Consider the following 20163-nt stretch of genomic DNA (forward strand, 5'->3'; position numbering starts at 1 on the left):
TATTCATAAACTTTTAGAAAAAACATAATCAATTTACACATGATAACTAATTCAAATTATCTCATCGTTTTTTAATAAATCAATTATATCTAAAATATGGGTTTGTAACTTTGAAAACTTGTCATGAATGTTAAAAAATTAAAATATTTAATTAAAGGCAAAATTTAAGTTATTGAAAATCGAAAGGTCATTATGATATATTTAAAAATTGAATCAAATGATGTATATATAATATAATATTATTTTAAAATAATATGATACAATTTAAAATATAAAAAAACATTATTTCTTAGAATTTTTCCATCTGTGTATCACACCTTTCTTCCTGGATTGCTCATAGTAATATCCAAAAATAATAACGTAAGTTGTTCTAAAACAATAAAACAAATCTCTTTATCTTCTAATTGACATGAATAAAGTCATTTTTTCATGAAGATGAAGAAGGCAGATTGGAATGGGGATATCACAGATCGCCGATCTACCACAAGATTTTGTTTCTTCCTTGGTGATTTACTAATATCATGGCATAGTAAGAAACAATAATTAGTCGCCAGATCTAGCATCAAAGCTGAATATTAGGCTCTTGCTGATACCACCCAAGATCTCGTATGGCTGCGTTGGCTTCTATCAGATATGGGTATTTCTCTTTCTTCACCAACCGTCATATGGCATGATAATATAAGTGTCATTCAGATTGCTTATAATGACGTGTTCCATGAGCATAGGAAACACATTGAGATTGATTTCCATTTTGTTCGACAACATATCATTCGCAATACCGTCACTCTATCCTCAATCTCATCTACCAACCAACCAGTTGATATCTTCACTAAAGCTCATCATCTTAGACGCTTCTCTATTCTACTTTCCAAACTCAATTTGGTCCCTTATGAACCATCTTGAGTTTGAGGATGGGTATTAATATATTTATAAATATAGTTGAAGGACTCTTTTTGTCATTTATATATAGTTGACTATGTATTTAGTCATTGTATATTGGCTTTCTCCTTTTCTTTTTTTTTTTTTACTTATGGTGGATCCGGAAGGCAATATGTGCTCGGGTCTTCAAAAACCTTTGTATTCCCCCGACAAAAGTAGTGGATACCATAAAGTCTTAAGTTTACACGTGGATAAACTATCGAATGGCGAATTGTAACTACAAATGGGTGGAGTCGGCCCCATTTGATTGTTTGTAACCCTCCTCCTTTTATCATGTTTATCTACTTTGTTCCTTCTTTGCCCCGTCTAGTTAGTTGCTAGGCGGGTGCTTTTTAATATACTTGTCGGTTTTAAAAAAAATTGCATCATATAACTAGATTTTCAACCGATGGTGTACAAGATTGACCAACGAACATATGACAGCAAAAAATTACCAAAACTGGCTATAGCATATATATACATGTGATCCTCAAAACGAGGTGATTATGAAGATATGTAGTAGTAAAACTCAATAGGACAAAACCCGAAGATTGGTCCCTTAGCCGAATTCAACTATAGTTTTTTGACTTCTGTCATCTCTATAATAAATAAACAAAAGTTTATTGAGAAATAGATTAGCTATAGCAAACAATCCAAATGTCAAAGACACCAAAAATATAACAACTCCTGTATCCTCCATACGTTCTTGATTCACTCTCAACTTTGCAACCTCCGATCTGCGTTCACATTCATACATTAAGCGTTGTTTGGATAAATGTTTTAATAAATATTTGAGAAAATAATGGCATAATGGAGAAATGGAAGGAAGGAATGAATGAGGGGAATTTGTAAAAGGTTAGGAGTTAATGGGCAAAGTCTTTTTTCGTGACTTTCTCTATTAAGTCTTGTGTGCATTTAGTTAAAAGTACACACTCTTATATAACTTACCTGATTAATTCATATCTGCTAAGTCCATTACCGAAAAGAAAACAAAATCTTAGAATAATATAGACACCCATTATTTACACTATTAGTAACGGGTCACTACGGATTTGAGGCCAACTGGGTTACATAGAGTCTGGTTTCTTACTTTTAAGAGTCAACTCTAAGTACTTTTCAGCTTCAAATTTGACGTAGTTTTCTTTTTCGTTCTACATCTGGAATATCTCTATTGTATAACATATTTATACTGTTTTTCGTAGCTATAAAGTTTTTCTATACATAGATTATACTATTATCGATTATGGAATTAAGAGATAAATCATTAGACATGCAAAAGTCGAACTTGGACAATGTAAAAATCTAACCTGAGGAAGGCATTGTCCATCGTCATGATATCCACTTGAATGGACACAAGAGATTTCCATGATTCCAGCTCTTCCACATGTTCTTTCTGCAAAATAACAAAAAACATAACTCACCGAGGTTCAAATCAACAAGAAAGGCCAACCAAAAAAGGGTATTCACGTCTTTTTGCACAAACAAGCAATCACCTTTGTTCTATCTTTTTGGGTGGGACAAAAAACTGTTTTTTTGTCATGTCAATATCAATCCCAATGTAATGCACGCCATATACAGTATAATTTATAATTTATGCAGAACAAACATAATGGTCATAAACAAACACCAAAAACATACCACAACATCCTTGCTCTCATGCAAATCTCTCAAATCCTTGCGTACTTTTTCCACCACAACATCTCTTTCTCCAATTTCGGCATCTATTTCTTTAAAAAAATAACCATATCTCGAGTTCAATTCATCCAAAAACCTCTCCAAAACCTCTAAATTTATATCCAACAATCGAACTTTTTGCATCAATAACCTAAGAACACTGTCCCCAGGCAACCTTCCCACATGTGGATCAGGCACATTAGCTCTTTCCTCTAACCACGGTTCACCTTCCGGCTCTGGTTTTCCATCACCTTCATGTTCGTTAGACAAAAATTCATTATTTCGAGCAAAAACCAAATCCTCAAGCATCATTTCAACCGCATCCACACCATAAACCCGAACATCACTCAACGTACAATAAAACCCTGTTCCATAATGACTCTGTAGATTCAACTTTACATATCGCATCCATTTCGGATCACGGAGAACGAATCTTTGTGAGTTTTTCACATTTACTGCGGTATAAACTCCGAGTTTTACCCAAGATTCGGTAGGATATACCGAACTTCCAAACACCTCAAACCCCTTTAGATTTGATGAATAGTGTTCAAAGTTAGCAATTTCGATAGTGTCAATTAGGGTTTCTTCTGATAGTTCTAGAATGACAAACTTGTCCTCAGATGAACATGGGTTTCGAAGGTACTGATTTTGGTCTGTGTTTAAGATGTTGGGTGCACCCTTGGCTTCCTTGTTATGAGCCAAGACCTTTGCTCCCTTTGATGATGAGGCATAGTTGTATTTCGCACCACTAGGTTCAAGCCGGTGAATTATGTTTTCTGGATTAGGGTTTGATGGATGAATTTTTGCACCACCAAAAGCCTTGTTCTTGAATTCATCAAGATCTTGTACTAAAAATCTTTCGGTTTTTGTCTCTTTTAGTTCCTCATTAGAGAATGAGAAATGAATTTGTTGTGTTTTGTTAATGAAAGCATGGTTTTGGATAGTCCCGGATTTGGCTTCTGTCTGATAAGTGTAGGAATCTTTTGGAAGATCTATCAGACCATCTACATGAATCAACAAAAATGATGTTGTAAGAAAAGATATGAACAAATAAACTACAAACAGATATAAGTGAGACTTTCCCCATGCAGGAAGACACAACAAAATAAACTGTGGCAGTGATGACTTGACTGCATGTTTGGAAAATGAAAGGAAAAAATAAATAAGGGTAAACTTGTCATTTCCTTGAATATTTCTCTTAAATAGTTTTGTTCTAAATTAAGTAAAAAAGAAACACCCATATACAGCTTAACTGATTAGTTCATATAACTGTTAAATATATTAAGTAAAAGAAAGTAAGAAACAGCATGTATCTCACCTCTATAACCATCATCATGGCCAATCCGTATATATAGAAGGAAGAGAAGCCCCCACATAAAGACGACAGGTGGCAAGGACGCCTTATAAAAAAAGTTCGTCCTATTAGTCTTCCACAATGCTCTTCTAGTAAGAAGAGCTTTACGTGATCGTTGCATTGTTCATAAATAAACGAAAGAGTTTCTGCAAACAAATAACAAAATTTTCAATCAACCTTTTATAGACTTAGCCACTTAACTATTTCTTGTAATAATTAAACCGTTATACTTCTCTGACCATTAAAACCCCATTTTTCCTGGTTACCTAATTTTAATACCACCGACAAATACAAGAATGCACAACATACTTTCACCATTTTGTCTATTTAGCTACTGAACTATTATAATTATGGGTAACGGTTAAGTGGTTAAATTAATAAAACCGAGATACTAGGTTGTGTCCTGTATTTTTAACCAAAAATAGTAGATAGTTTTGTAAGATTCTAATTTCCTCTTGAATTGATATCTTCCATTAAACGTCAATAAATAAAAGATTACAGGGGGTTTATGGGCAATATAAAACGCCCGGAGAGGGCCTAAATATAATCATCTATACATAAGTTAAATCCATGTAAGTTCTATCGGGCGTAGTTGCCCACAGGACCTAATCTCTTTATATAAAGATGATCGTAAACCCTCGGTGAAGCACTTTAATCATGGGATAACCAAGTTGTTGATGTCAAAGAGAGGAACAAGACAACACCAAAGCTTGGGGAGAATGAGAAGTCTGGGAATTAGGCCACCAGAACTGTCACATCGATGGAGATATTAACGGGTCTTAGGGGGGCAGAGTCATGGCAAAAAGTGGGGGACGTACCCTGGTACCTCCACAACACCACTCCCTCCTCGGTGAGTTGGGAGTAGCGGGTTGTGTTGTTAAGATCCGTTGTGTTGAAGAGCTTAGTGAAAGTTGTGGCTCGATCATATGTGTCATTCGAGAACCATGTCTAAGGTGGTGATGACATTCCATGAGCTTGTTTGGCTAGGCAATGTGACATATTGGGTCTTGATGCTTCGCCCAACTTAGTAACGGTGAGTCGGCGAGTAGGCAGCTCATTAGGCTGACTTTATACAACACATGACATTCCAAGTAGCGTCCATCAAGGTTGTTAATCAACCCAATTCAACGGGTACGGTTGATCAAACCAATATATCGGTTGTTGGTTGTTGTGCAACTGTTGTATAGTGGCCTGATGTATCGACTTTATCCCAAGTTTTGGTAGCTTGATTTTGTATTAAGAACCGTAGGTGATGAGTGATGAAAATGGGAAGATTTTTGAGGGCGAACTTAGGCCATTCTTTAATCTTCGAGGAGTGTCATATTGGTGATTTTAGTGTCACCAAGACATTTTTGTGTAATTGGAGCTGACATGTGAACTAAATGGCTTCATGATTTGTACTTTAATATATGTTTGGGGTATTTGCGGAGTGCACACATGTATATGATCAAATTAGAAGTCGGTTCGACGACAAGTTGGAGGTCCGAGGGAAGCGCCCCTTGGTCTAGGGTTTCTAAATGGGCAGTGCCCCTTTGGCGGGGTCTAGGGGCAGCACCCCTAGTGAGGTCCAGGGGGCAGAGCCCCGGGGTCCCGCTGCCAGGTCAGGCTGGGTCGAGGGGCAGCGCCCCAAAAGGTCTTCAGATTTTACTAGTGGATACATAGTGGAAAAATCGAATTCTTGAGGGCGATTATGGTAAAACTGACCAAGATCTTCAGTTTTGGAAACCTTTGTTTTCCTCATTAATTTTGGATTCCCTTGACTTATTTCCTCATTAATTTCAGATTCCCTTTATTTGTTTCCAAGAACCCTATGATGGCCAACCCTAAAATTGAAACCCTAGATCTCGTTTACGATATAAACTGTTCTCCTCTTTGAAGGGAAGGAGATACACCTTTTAGCTCTTGTTTTTTCTTCATACGAACTCGGACTTCTCTAGCAATTTGGCTTACGTTTTCTGTGCCTAGATTCGTAAGTGTCCTATTGAAATTATCCTAGGCTAAAATTCTTGTAACCCGGATATAGGATAGAAATATCAATTCGAAAAGTGTTTACACGATCCAAGGGGTATCCAGATCTCCACTATAAACCCTACCCAATTTCTAATATGTCATTGATCTAGATTCCAAGAATGCCAAAAAAAGGCGATTGTTGACGGATGAGACTCACAAACTCACAATGTAGTCCAATTTAGGGTACAACCCATTTATCACATATGTAAAAAAGATTCTTCTCCGGAATAGGCAAATCAATATTATCAAAAAAATCCTGAGATAGTATTGATTCGGGTACATTACGTCGTCACTGAATAGTTTCTGATAACGATGTTTCTTAGTTCATTGTCAAGTTGTATGGATTTTGCATCTTTATTGTCACGAAAAGAAGTCTCCATATTAATTTATATTTAACAAGTCGTTGAGTATTTTTTAAGGATGATCCGGAGAAAGGGTTCAGATATTGTGTCGTAGATCCATACTTTAACTATGGATTCGATCTTGAGCCAGTTTGGTTCCTTAGGTATGGCAGGTTGGGCGTCATTTATGGATGTCAAAAACCCCCGAGGAACACCAACCTTATGGAACCCCGTTTCAATGGGGTATTGTTACAATATTTCTAGGTTCAAGTTTAGGTTTAGGGTAGGGCAAAGGCGGGGGTGGCCCTTTTACCTTCGTTTAGTTTTTGGGGTTGGGGTCGGGATTCGAGTGCTCTTTCCCAAAATAACCCTAAGGGATCGAAATTATTATCCTATATTTAATTATTTTATACATAAAACTAATAATTAAACTTAGAGTAACCATTATGTAATATGTATATTTTGTATTTGAATATTTAGTGTCATTTTTATGGTTAAACGAGTAAAAACAAGATGAATAAGGTAGAATGATGATAAATAAGGTTAAACGGGAGCAGGGTCAGGGTCTGGGAAATGGGAGAATTTGGGCTCGGGCTCTGGAAGAAACAGACGAATTTGGGGGCGGGGAGGCTATTTTTGCCTCCATTTAGCCATGTCAATATCCCTAACGTTACTGGAGCTACTATTGTGATTATGAGCACCAAACCCAATGCAATGCATTTCAAAGAGTTCTCTCCGGACATCATAATTAAATCGCTTAAGATGAAGGGTGAAGAAAATGAAGACCTTGATATTTATGATTCCATAACGTTTTAAGAGAAGTGGAATTAGTTTTACCAAAGAAAATCTGGTACAATCACTACCATGTAAGATTGTAATTTTCCCATGAATGGATTTCTTCCATAAAAGTCACTTTCAAAAGTAATCCCAAACACCCTCTAAATACAAGATTACAAGAGATTTGTAGGATGTATAAAGTGGGCCCAAAAAGGCCTAGCTATACATACACTAACAAGTTTGAGTGAAACATGGCATCTATACCATAAAATTTTCAACTCCACAAACAACTCATCGCAGTGCATAGTCTGAAAAGTCCATGACCAAACTCCAAAGACTATTACCATAAATAAATAAATAAAAACAACCAGACACACATAACAACTACATGTAATATCAAAAAACAAAGACATGGTATTACATCAATCCAAGAAGTTTCCTATAACTACGGTCAATGTTATGATTCATATTGGATTCTAAGATTCATAAAAAATTTTAACACCTCCAGTAAGCTTCGCCAATTAAGTAAAGTAGAAAACAGAACACTTTGTTTACAAGATACAACCAATATGATAACCAAAGTTGATGGGGATGCATTGATACAAATTCAAGTTCTTCAAACTTACTTTTTAAGTTCTAAGTTAAAGCAATTCACAAACTCATACCCCTCTTAATCTGAATATAATGCACAATAAATTTCCAAAAAGAAATATTTAAACGCTAATTACTAGTAGAAGCAATTCACAAGTTCATGTAAGATCAAATACTGAAATACCCATCTGAAATTGATTACAGAATACAGCAAAATCCACCGAGAAGCAGTGAAACCTAATTACAAGTTAAAGAAAGTAACAAACTCATTCATGATCAAATAAATACCCATTTGAATTTAATAAAAAACTGGTGCTTCAAACTGGGTTGATTGCATAAGGAAAACAGTTGAAAGTTTAAATTAAGCAGGGTAGCTACATTGATCAAGAAAGTGGTGATAAAAAACTTAAAATTGTAATTGAGAGGGTTTCGAGTACCTGAATTTTAGCTATTTGTTTCTTGAGATTTGGGAGTTTGTTGAAAAGGAGCTAACAGGATGATGAAATTGTGGAGATCGTCGATCTAAATAGTTGGTGAATGAGTGTTGAAAAGTACGACCGACCTTCAACAGTCTAAATCAATCAAATAATAAGAAAAAGGATTTGAATTTTCGAATTTGATTAAATTGGAAATTCTTTATTTGTCGACCTCAAATATGTGAATAATGTCCATTGCGAGTGTTCCCACTTATAAAAGTGTAAAAAAAAAATTATCATTTTAAAATTGTACAATGCATTTGAATAATAGTTTGGTTACTTCAAATAGGATAATTTTAAATCTTGTTTGTATTTGGTATATGATATGATATGTTGAAACTTGAAACCCAAATAATTTGATCTGAATGATATGCTTAATTCAAACCAGGTCAAATAGTCACCATTAGTTACAAGTTTTTATGCATGCAAAACACACTTGCATAAATGTGTATTTGTTTAATCTAAAATATGACTTTTTTAATTTTAATATGTTTGGAAATTTGAACGATTCTTCTCTCGTGAGATGTACATTTATATGGTTGTTAATAACCAAATTGTTATAAGATGCTCAAAATCATTTTAATTCATATTTTACTTTAGTTTAACTTTTTAAGGGTTTTTTCTTTAGTTATTTAATGATTGGTCCAAGTATTTTGATTAAATATATCAAATTAGTGTTATACAAAAAAAATTAATAGAAACATTTGGTTAATTAGGAATCACAATTTATTTTAATAATCTCATAATCTGTGCCATGTAAAATTATGTAGATATCGAAATAACTTTTTTCGTCAAAAAATAAATAACTGTATTATTTTTTAAAGTAAATCATAAAAATGAAATTTATTATTCATGATATTTTATTACATATGTCGACCAAGCCATTTTGTGGCGCAATTAATAGCGTTGTCGACATTTATTCTTCAACATATATATATATATATATATATATATATATATATATATATATATATATATATATATATATATATATATATATATATATATATATATATATATATATAGGGTTAGGTTCATGCAAGACGATCTAATTTTTTGAGACCGTGAGACACATTTTTTTTATTTTTTTTTATTTAATTCAAGTTCCGAAAATAATATTTAAAAAAAAGAATTTTTGTATTTTTCCATTTATTTTGCATTTTAAAATTATTTTTTAGAATATGTACAGTGTAATATTCTATTAGAATATTTCACGTATCTTTAAAAAAAAACGGAATTTTATTTTATTTTATTTTATTTAGTTAATTCAAGTTCCGAAAATAATATTTAAAAAAAGAATTTTTAGATTTTTCCATTTATTTTGCATTTAAAATTTATTTTTTAGAATATGTCAGTGTAATATTCTATTAGAATATTTCACGTATTTTTCAAAAAAAACGGGATTTTTTTTATTTTTTTATTTTTTTAGTTAATTCAAGTTCCGAAAATAATATTTAAAAAAAGAATTTTTAGATTTTTCCATTTATTTTGCATTTTAAAATTATATATATATATATATATATATATATATATATATATATATATATATATATATATATATATATATATATATATATATATATATATATATATATATATATGGAAAAGTTCAATAGAGAACCATTATTTTTCATCCTCTTTCCATGGAGATCCATGATGATATATAAAAAACGAACTTTTTTTTCGAAAAAAACCCACTTAATTTTCTTATTTTTTTTCAATATTTAAGTTTTTTTTTAAAAAAAAAAAAACTAATTATACCAAAAATATTAATTTTTTGTACTATATTAATAAACATCAACAACGATTAAAAAAAATCGAACAATGTAGATTCATACTGTGAATCTAAACTGTAAATATTTTAACTTTTAACATTCACAATATGAAAAATCTCGAACAGTTCAGATTCATATTGTGAATCTGAGAATTTCACAAAAAAAAAAAAAAAAAAAAAAAAAAAAAAAAAAACTCGATCACTTTATATTCACATTGTGAATCTAAACTGTAAATATTTCAAATTTTAACATTCACAATGTGAAAAAGCTCCGATCAGTTCAGATTAACACTGTGAATCTGAGGAGGTTCACAATGTGAATCTAAAGAGGTTTACAATATGAATCTGAACAAGTTCACAATGTGAATCTGAACTGAAATATCGTTTTTTTTAATAGAATCTATGTTTAAAAAGTAAAAAAAAAAAAATATGAATTTTGATATATTTATTAATTTTATTCTATAAAAAATAGACCTTAACTTTTTTCATTAAAGAAAATGAAGTGGGTTTTTTTCGAAAAAAAAAAAAAAGTTCGTTTTTTATATATGTCATCATGGATCTCTATGGAAAGAGCAGAAAAATCATGAACAACGGTATATTCGGTTTTTTTTTTTTTTTTTGATAAAAAACATGGCCTAAAAAAAATTTAAACGAAAAAAAGTGGTGGGTTTTTTGTAAATGGTGGATTTTTTGGTATAATCCGGTTTGTGTGCTTCCAATGTAAAAGTGTACATCTATTTTCTTGGTCGTTGATCGTTATGATTTCCGATGCTCACGATTGGTTCCTTGGTTCCTTGGTTAATTATGGTTCTCTATTGAACCTCACCTTATATATATATATATATATATATATATATATATATATATATATATATATATATATATATACTCCCTCCATCCCAATATATATAGGTTCAAATGTGGATTGATATCTATTGTGCGGACGTATGTACAATGATATTCTGTGAGAATGACAAAGAAAAATATATGTTGTTTGATAATGTAAATACGTTCAATCTTACATAATCATTGTCATTATCACATATTCTCACTAATTAAATCGTCTATAAGGTTATTCTAGACTTTTTATTATTATTCTCATTCTGTCAGAATGTTGTCAGAATTTTATTGAGTCGTATTCTATTAAAATGAAAATGAGTGAAAAACGATGTGTAAGAACAAAAATGAATAACAATTAGTGAGAATGCATGAAAATAACGATAGTTGTGTGAGGTTGAACATATTCACATTATTAAACAACCTATTCTCTTAGTAAGTCTCGTAGAATAACATTGTCAAGACGTTCGCACAATAATGATCTTGAGATTCAACCTCAGTCACATATTTCTCATTTGCCGTTCTAATGTTCCAACGTACCAGCAATAACAACGTATGCCTAATCATAAATGATTATATGGCAGAGAGGTATAATCATATATGATTATACATATTTATACGTATATGCCTAATCATAAATGATTATATATATATATATATATATATATATATATATATATATATATATATATATGTATGTTCACAGATTGAGTAATCATAAATGATTATGACAGTTAGTGGCAGAAGAGGTGGTGGTGACAAAGGTGGCGGTGGTATAAGTAACGAAGGTGATTGTGGTTGGGTCAACTGGTGTCAGAGGTGGTGGTAGTGGTGGTGGTGGTGGCGGTTATGGTGATGGAGATGGTGGCGGAGGAGAAAGCAACGAGCGGCACTGTATAATCATTTATGATTATACCAGGCTTGTCGTGTCGGTACGCCGGAGGGTTAGAGCAACAGATGTGAAATACGTAGCTGAGGTTGAATCTCAAGATCTCTATTTTATTTTTAATCTCAACGGAACCTATATATATATATATATATATATATATATATATATATATATATATATATATATATCAAGGTTGTAGAAATCGTGGATTAATCGATTGACGTTCTCCAACCGTCGAGGATTAGGATATTAATCGGAAATATATGATTAATCGGGTTTGGCGGGATTAATTGGTCTTGGCAGGATTAATCAGTGTCACACCCCGAAACCGTGATGGCGAAATCGTTCCGGGGTGGAGGACGTCATGCGTAGTATCACAACAATTGTATCATAGCAAGCATAGTAAACACAACTAGACATTGAATACATATGTGAAAGAGGTTTACATTGTTTAATACATAGTTTTGTTCTTATCAAAAGTAAAATAGAAAGAAGTGACTCTAACGCTCCGACTTCTCGAATCTCCTGAAAGTACCTGTCTACTAATCCCTTGAGAATACAAGCAGTTTTGAAAGAGTATCAGCATAAAGCTAGTGAGTTCATAAGCATTTAGTATTGTTGGAAAAGTGTTCTTTGAATCCTTTTGAAAAGTGTTCCTCAAGAAAATCTCATATTTTCTTATTAAAAGCGTGTTTGAAAACCCATTCATTTCATGATTTCCAGGTTCGTACAGAACATATACAATCCAATGTGTCGTGGAATGAATATGAATATCCGTTGGTTGTAAAACAATCCATTTTGAATAGCCGGTTTATCCCAGGAAAATCCTATATTTGATGAAATTTTGAGCATTCTAACACTTCCTAAGTGTACATGCAACCCTAATAACCTTGGATCTATGTTTGTCTAATAATCATGCAAAGTTGTTTTCCAAGGTTATGAACCTATCTAGCATACATGGGGTACAATTTTCTTTGATAAAAGATAGAACTACATAACTTGTTGTTGAAAGTGTTCCTTGAAACCTTGTGAGCCTAGCACCTCAAGTGTGATGCCTCAAATGCTTTACACAACACCAAATGCAAAGAATAAACTTGAGAGAATACTTTAACACATGCAAAATCGGCCAATCCCTCTTGTTTCTTAGTGTAGCCGATTTTTGGGAGAAACACATTGCTTATATAGTGTGTTGCATTAGGTAAACCTAATGTAACATGACTCTTCATTTCTTGATCCATGGGTTAACTCCATGGAGCATCCTATGGGTGGAACCCAACTTGACAATCCATGGAGCCTCTTAGCCCACTATATAAGATATGGAAGGTTTACATAATCTACCCATATATCTAATTAGTTATCTTTTGATCACTTAATTAATTCTAAATTAATTCTTGATCAAAACTAATTAAATAATATTATTAATATATTAGAAGGTATAATATATTAATAACCATAAGTGTTATTTCTCTCATTTAGTTTATTCAATTGCATGATGCCATGCAACCCAAATGGACCATGCCGGGTCGGGTCAAGTACATACCAGAAATAGTTATGGACTTAGACACCCGATGATAGGACAGTTTTTGCCTTCGGACTAGGGGGTGTGAGCCGGGAGTGCAGTGTCATAGAGCTTGCGAATCGAGTGGGTATATACACAACAGATGAGACGAGGAGTGTCCACTTCCCGGCATTCCTTGCTGATTGTCTCACGGACCGGCCAGATGACTATAACGAGAACACTTTTTGGGCCGAGATTACAGGGGGAGTATATACGCAATCTACTGCATGGGGGAGGATGATTCGGTCTACTACATACAGACTGCTGCACCGTTTTATTTCCATGTCTCTCACGCATCATAAGAACAGTGAGAGAGTGCCTTCAACAGACTTGTATTTCCTATGGGCACTTGTTACTCCAGGGAGGCACCTGAACCTTCCAGTTGCTTTAGCTGCATATTTGGGACGGAGGGTCAGGGGACTTCGGGAGGATAGTCTGATTTGCGGAGGGCATTTTATCACGCGATTAGCCCGATCATATCAGTTGTTGACGCGTGAGATCACGAGATCGATGGTGTTGCATGATATGAGGCCGATGAGCCTTCAGTTGTTAGAGTCGATGCGTGTACTTGAGCGGGGCAGAGATGGTGTCTTGCGAGTACGAGCAGATGACGTGGCGGACGAGGAGGGTACCGCCGAGCCACCGCCGAGACGAGTCCAGCGGCATAGACCTGTTCCTCGGGGAGAGCAGCAGGGACCTGAGCCGGAGATTGATATGCGCTACCTAGCTCAGGGAATTTACCGTCTTGACATGAGGGTTCAGAACCTTAGTTAGTATGTTGCACATGTGGACAGGCACGACATGATGGGGCCGGTACTTCTGGGACACAGCAGCATGATGATGGAGATGATGAGTGATTTACTTATCCTTTTTATTTTATGTTATTTTAGTTTATTTTTGTGTTGCTAGTATTAGTATTTTTTAATTGGTATGTAATTAAACTTTAATTTAAGGTGTTTTATTTTTGTTTTCCATGTTGATGCTCTTTGGTTGTTTAGATCTCTGCAGAATTTTCGCCCTTAGAAAGCTGGCAGTAAGTTCAGCAGCTAGGTCCGACTGTTGCTAGAGAAAGTCGTGTGAGAGTTCGAAGATTATAGTCAAGACCCACAATTTGTCATAAGTGTGGGGTGCATATTGATTTCGTGAGAGATTATTTCGAAGATTGGCATTGTTATGATATTTTGACTCTTATGATATCGATGAGCTGTTCCCACACCATAGAGTTTTATTTCGACGCGAGGAAGAAGTATCATCCCGGCTGCCACGACATGGTTGACACTTTCCTATGTTGTGGGGGATTTTTCATCGCGAGAAGAGGATGTCATTCTTGACGAGGCGTCGTGGTCGACACTTTCCCATGTCATGGTTATTACACATTGCATTTTTTTTGCAATCTTGTGCACCATATTTTTGAAGTCGGCGGTCTTGATTTTATTTTTCGGCAAATTCAGAAGCAGCAGTTCCAGTTTTCAGTCTTTCAGTAATATTTGGAGCAACTTGTAGCAGCCCCATTCGATCTCGCAACACTACCCAGGGGATTATGTTCCTTTTTCTCCCTTTTTATGTTCTTAATTCGTTTTAGCATACAATGAAGGCATTGTATGAAATAAGTGTGGGGTAGGGGGTCGGTAAAAGTAAATTAAAAGAAAAAGAAAAATGAAATTGCTAGATTTAGGAAATTTAAAAAAAAAATTATAAACTTGAAATAATAGTTTAATTTAGAAAAATCTAATGATAATTTAAATTTTTGCTAATATTGTATGAGATGATCCGATGAGAACTCAAATGTTTAGTTGAACCAATATACGTTATAGTGCATTTGTGGCCTCCCTTATTTTAGTGAAATCATGGAACAAAAACATAACCCGCTTGGTTTGAGGGATGCAATATGTTTAGTAGCCTAAACCTGAAATGTATCTAGGAAAATTATTATCATTAACCAATAAAGGTTGAGGTTGAGCGCCTCTGCTTAAGCATGTAGGTTTTAAGTGAAACAAGTGAGGTACATGTAATATAAAAAAAGAGAATTGCAAGAAAAGTTTGAAGAATTTTGGAGCAAATAAAGCGAAGATCAAAAGATCAAAATTCCAAGAAAGTCAAAAAGTTGAAGATACCAGAAATCAAATAAGGTGGTGAATTCAAAGAAATCAAAGATCAAGTTATCAAGGAAGTGAAGAATTCCAAAAGAGCTCTATAGTGGTATCATAAATTGTAATTCTAGATTAGGTATACTTAGGTTGCTCAACTTAAAATACCTTGAGGATAAGGAGGTTTTCTGCAAATGGATTCGGAGGGTTGCATAAAATGAGCATTGTTCGGAAAAAGTGGGCGAGTGTTTATGAAGATTGTGAGTATTTAAAGTATGGGGGTACTTTAGGAAAATTTTAGACACAAATGCATGCGTTGCGGTCTTGGCATAATGGCTGAGTTTTAAATGGATTGTTTAGTACGATATTGGTAAAATAAAAATAAATTTGCTTGGGGGCAAGCAAAGGCTAAGTGTGGGGTATTTTGATATGTGTATTTTTATATATTTTTATGCATTATATCTTAATATTTTGGCCTTTATTATTCTCTTTTAGAACTAAAAAGTACTCATAATGCTTTGAATTATGATTTGCAGCTATTCGTTGTCGATAAAGCACAAAAGAAAAGACTGAAGCGGAAATCGGGCTTAGAAGCTAAAAGAAAGGAAAAATGCTGGAGGAGCCATTTACGCCCCGCGTAAGTTGCAAGTACGCCGAGCGTAATGGCTAAATTCAAAGTACGCCCAGCGTAATATAAGGCTACGCCCTGCGTAACGACTGGAATCAGATAACTCCAATCGCGTAATAATCTTCACTACGCCCAGCGTACGTAAGTCGGTTACAAGGGTTATAAAAGTCGATTACCAGCTAACCAGAAGGGGGGATTCGACTTCCAACCTAATTTAGTTGATATTAAACTTCTGTTAAGCTGTTTTGAGGGTCTAGAAGGCGGCCGGAAGGCCGTTAAGCTAACGGGAGCGAAGATCGGAAGGATTGGAGAGCGGATACATGTCGGTAATCATATGGATTGTTAACGTGACCATGTTTAGCATTCCATTGTGATACTATTCTGTATTTAGTTTCTGATTTAGGTGTAAAAACCTTTTACTTTGCGTTTATGATTGAATGAAACTTTGATTATTAGACTAATTGCTATATTGAATTGCTTGTTTATGTTTAATTTATCTTGCCAAGCTTGTTAAAAGATCCTTGCGTGTTAATGATAATTATTTGTTGTTAATTATTAAGTAAATTGAGTTGTATGAACATCTGCTTGATTGTTTGTCTCTTATGATTTTGATGACCATCGAGATTATAAGTCTAGGAATAACGAATGTGAAACTAGGATTAACTTGGGAATAAGTAAGTTAATGTGTGAGCCTTGTCTGATGACCATCAACAAGAGGTTAATTGAAAGACCAATTTGATTAACTATATTTACAAGTCTTGCTTGATACGAGCTGAACACTAGGAAGCATGTTAGTTTAATCAACTGATCACTGTTTAAATTGACTTGTTTGCTAAAGGATTAGTTATAGTGAACGCGAATCTAATCATTTTAGGAATCGGTGAACATGAATAAATGAATTTGTGTATGCAATTGTCTATGTTTTTAAGGAGTAATTTATCTAAACCAAAGTACCTGAAGAGATTTGCTTTCCTGTTAGTTTATCGAAAGTTGTTAATTAATTGTTAGTTTGAGATTTATTAAACTATTTCTTTATTTTTTTCATGTGACCTGTAACCTATAATCAAATATTTTAAATTAATTCACCACCGTTCCCTGTGATCGACACCCGACTTACCTAAGCTATACTGTAATATGACTAGGTACACTGCCTATAAGTGCATAGTTAGTCTAAGTTTGTTAGGTTATAAATATTAAAATTAGTGGGTACTTTGGTGCACATCAGTCTCCCACTTGGATAAGTCTAATAACTATAACTGTAATACTTCAGGAGCCGATCAGCAATCGTAGCTCTTTCAAGGTTTCTCGGAACTGAGAAAATATTGATACGCCTTTTAAGATAAGTGATCACATAATCCTTTGTTCTAGATATCAGCCGGACAAATACATGGAACAGTGTCTTACTTATTGTCCAGTAGTTTGTTTCCCGATTTCCGATTTGTTTGACAAAGAACTTAATTGAACACATCAAATTAGTTCTGACCGAGCCCGATACATAGGTCAAAAAAAATCATCGAGGGGCCCAGATATCAGCTTCTAATCCAAGAAGCAACAGATAAACTTTGACTCATATGTTTGTTCTACTACTAGTTGAATTATACACAAAAGCACGTTTTATAACATCGAGTTACCAATGCGTTTTCGTACAATCAATGCATAATATATTCATAGGCAACAAATCATATCTCTAGGTTTGAAGACTTATATGATATTACCGTCTCACTATCACTCGAGATAACATTCCATGAAGTGATTCCAGTGAGCGTGGGTTGTTTCCAATACTCAGAACTTATGAGCACTCATGATTGTTGTAGCCATGTCCAACACCTTAGACCTCTGCAACCAATCATGACAGTCTTGATTCATACCTACTTCCGGCATATGACCGACTATGGAGATTCGAATAATATGATATACCAAACATAATTATTTTGGAAGTCAAAACATGCAAAAGAAATATAGTAAACAATTGACAAAAGATAGTAACACTTTACTCATAAATAAACACAACTTTTATTCATCATCAAATGTCAATTACACTTCACAAATTTCATAATTTATCTAACTACTAAAACTTATATCTGATGGGTTTTAGCCATAAGAACTTTCCTATGTGCGCATGCAAAACCCTAATGCTTGGATCTAGGCTTTCTAATAAACATGCTTTGAATCCAAGACTTCTAATTACTAATTAGGTTAAATAACAACATTAAAACAGATCTAGAATCATACCTTTGAGTTCCTTGTTGATCTTGAGGTCTTGGAGCTTCTAGAGTCACAAATGTCACTCCTCTAATGGCTTACAAACACCAAAGCAAGGAGGATGATTTGGGAGAGAGGAGAGGGGAGGAATTTCGACCAGAGTTCTCTTACTTAATCAGAAGTGTCGAATTCCCTATGCCATGGGGTCTATTTATACTTGTAGACTCCTTAAGGGTTACAACCTAAACCCTAATTGGATAATCTTCTCTTAAGGCTATCCAAATCCATTCCTAGATAACTCTAATGGACGATTTTAGCTATCCTAATCCTCTTAGAATTCGTCCATAGTATATCCAAATGGATTTACAGTCTAAAGCTTAACTATCAAACAATTGACAGTTTATACCCCTTTATTTAATTAATCTCTTTAAGTCACCAAATTAATTCTAATTAATTCTATGACTTATAACAATATATATTATTCATTATATTATTCCCATAATATATTAATAATATTTATTCTCTCTTAATAAATCATCCTATCAAGTTGCTATGGTGAAGGCAACCCAAAAGGACCATGCACAACCGGATATAGTTACAGCCTTAGACACTATTCCAACAGTCTCCCACTTGGATAAGTCTAGTAACTATACAAGTAAAATTCGGTTTGCAATCGTAGCTCTCTAAGACGCTGTCAACTCTGATCTAATCAATCTTGTCCTTTAGATAAGGGAACGTACAGTCCTCTGTCAGATATCATGCTGACAATCCTATGGAATGGTTAGTCAAGCATTTAGGTTTCTCGATCTCTGATTTATTTGACATAGAACTTAATCGAACACATCAATTCAGTTCTGACCGGGCCCGGCACATAAGTCAAATCAAATCATCGAGCGGCCGAGATATCGCTTTTACCTTATTAGATAAAAGTTACAGATAAACTTCGACTTATATGCATTTACTTATTCATTTACCAACTATACACAACAATACGTTTTATAACATCAAGTTACTGATGTGTTTTTCGTATTATCAATGTACAATCAATTAACAAATAATAAACCATATATCTAGGTTTTAAGACTATATGATATTATCGTCTTGCGATCACCTTTTATATCTTATTCCATAAGGTGATTCCAGCAAGCGCGGGTTTATTCCAATGCTCAAAACTAGTTCATAAGCACTCATGAACGTTGCAGCAATCCTTTGCTATGTCTAACATCATTTAGACATTCTACACACCAATTCACGACAATCTTCTTTCATATCTACTTCCAACATATGAACGATTGTGGACCATTTGAATAATTCGATTATTCCTAATAACCTCAATTATTCTGGAAGTCAAAACATGCAAAGTGAAACAATAGCTAAACAATTAACATAAGATAGTAACATTACTCATAAATAAAACTCCTTTATTTAATCATCAAATGTCAATTACATTTATCTATTTACACGTTTCTAATACTATCTAATCTATGCTAATATCATCCTTCAGCCCAATACTCCTAGCATGCTGCAAGTGCTTAACCCTACTCAGTCCCTTCGTAAGCGGATCTGCTGGGTTATCTTCTGATGATATCCTCTTAACTACGAGTTGTCCTTCTTCTACACGATGTCTAATGAAGTGATACTTTCTGTCGATATGTCTTGATCTACCATGATCCCTCGGTTCCTTGGTTAAGGCAACCGCACCTTCGTTATCACAGAAAATCTCCATTGGCTCCTTTATGGCAGGTACGACTCCAAGATCACCGATGAAGTTCTTTAGCCATATTGCCTCCTTCGACGCTTCGCTCGCTGCAATGTACTCTGATTCGCACGTTGAATCAGCTACGGTTTCTTGCTTGGAACTTTTCCATGTCACTGCTCCTCCATTTAGGGTAAAGACCCAGCCCGACTGTGAACGGTAGTTGTCCCTGTCGGTTTGAAAACTGGCGTCACTATACCCTCGCACCTTCAAGTCATCACTTCCTCCGAGGACTAAGAACCATTCCTTCATCCTCCGAAGATACTTAAGGATATTCTTCACCGCTATCCA

At 34.3% G+C, this 20163-nt stretch overlaps 1 protein-coding gene across 1 annotated transcript; it reads right to left on the reverse strand.

Moving 5' to 3' along the window:
* Positions 1-1396: 1396 nt before the first annotated feature.
* On the reverse strand, positions 1397-8218 carry LOC145053256 (SUN domain-containing protein 4-like). The gene is made up of 5 exons (XM_079001261.1): positions 8103-8218; positions 3911-4092; positions 2557-3596; positions 2226-2311; positions 1397-1655 (listed from the first exon to the last, which is right to left on the reverse strand). Exons 2-5 carry the CDS (start codon positions 4065-4067, stop codon positions 1478-1480), a joined length of 1461 nt encoding a protein of 486 aa, XP_078857387.1. The 5' UTR covers positions 4068-4092; positions 8103-8218; the 3' UTR covers positions 1397-1477.
* Positions 8219-20163: the final 11945 nt, after the last annotated feature.

The sequence above is a fragment of the Lactuca serriola genome, chromosome 5 (assembly GCF_051521515.1).
Source record: "Lactuca serriola cultivar US96UC23 chromosome 5, Lser_US96UC23_V15, whole genome shotgun sequence".
In the NCBI taxonomy this organism is placed as follows: Eukaryota; Viridiplantae; Streptophyta; class Magnoliopsida; order Asterales; family Asteraceae; genus Lactuca; species Lactuca serriola.

Excerpts from the sequence above, each read along its gene's own strand:
- LOC145053256 (XM_079001261.1), bottom strand. The coding sequence starts at position 4,067 with ATGCAACGATCACGTAAAGCTCTTCTTACTAGAAGAGCATTGTGGAAG. Across the intron at positions 3,597-3,910 it reads CCATGATGATGGTTATAGAG|ATGGTCTGATAGATCTTCCA; the intron begins GTGAGATACATG and ends TGATTCATGTAG. Across the intron at positions 1,656-2,225 it reads ATGGACAATGCCTTCCTCAG|ATCGGAGGTTGCAAAGTTGA; the intron begins GTTAGATTTTTA and ends ATGTGAACGCAG.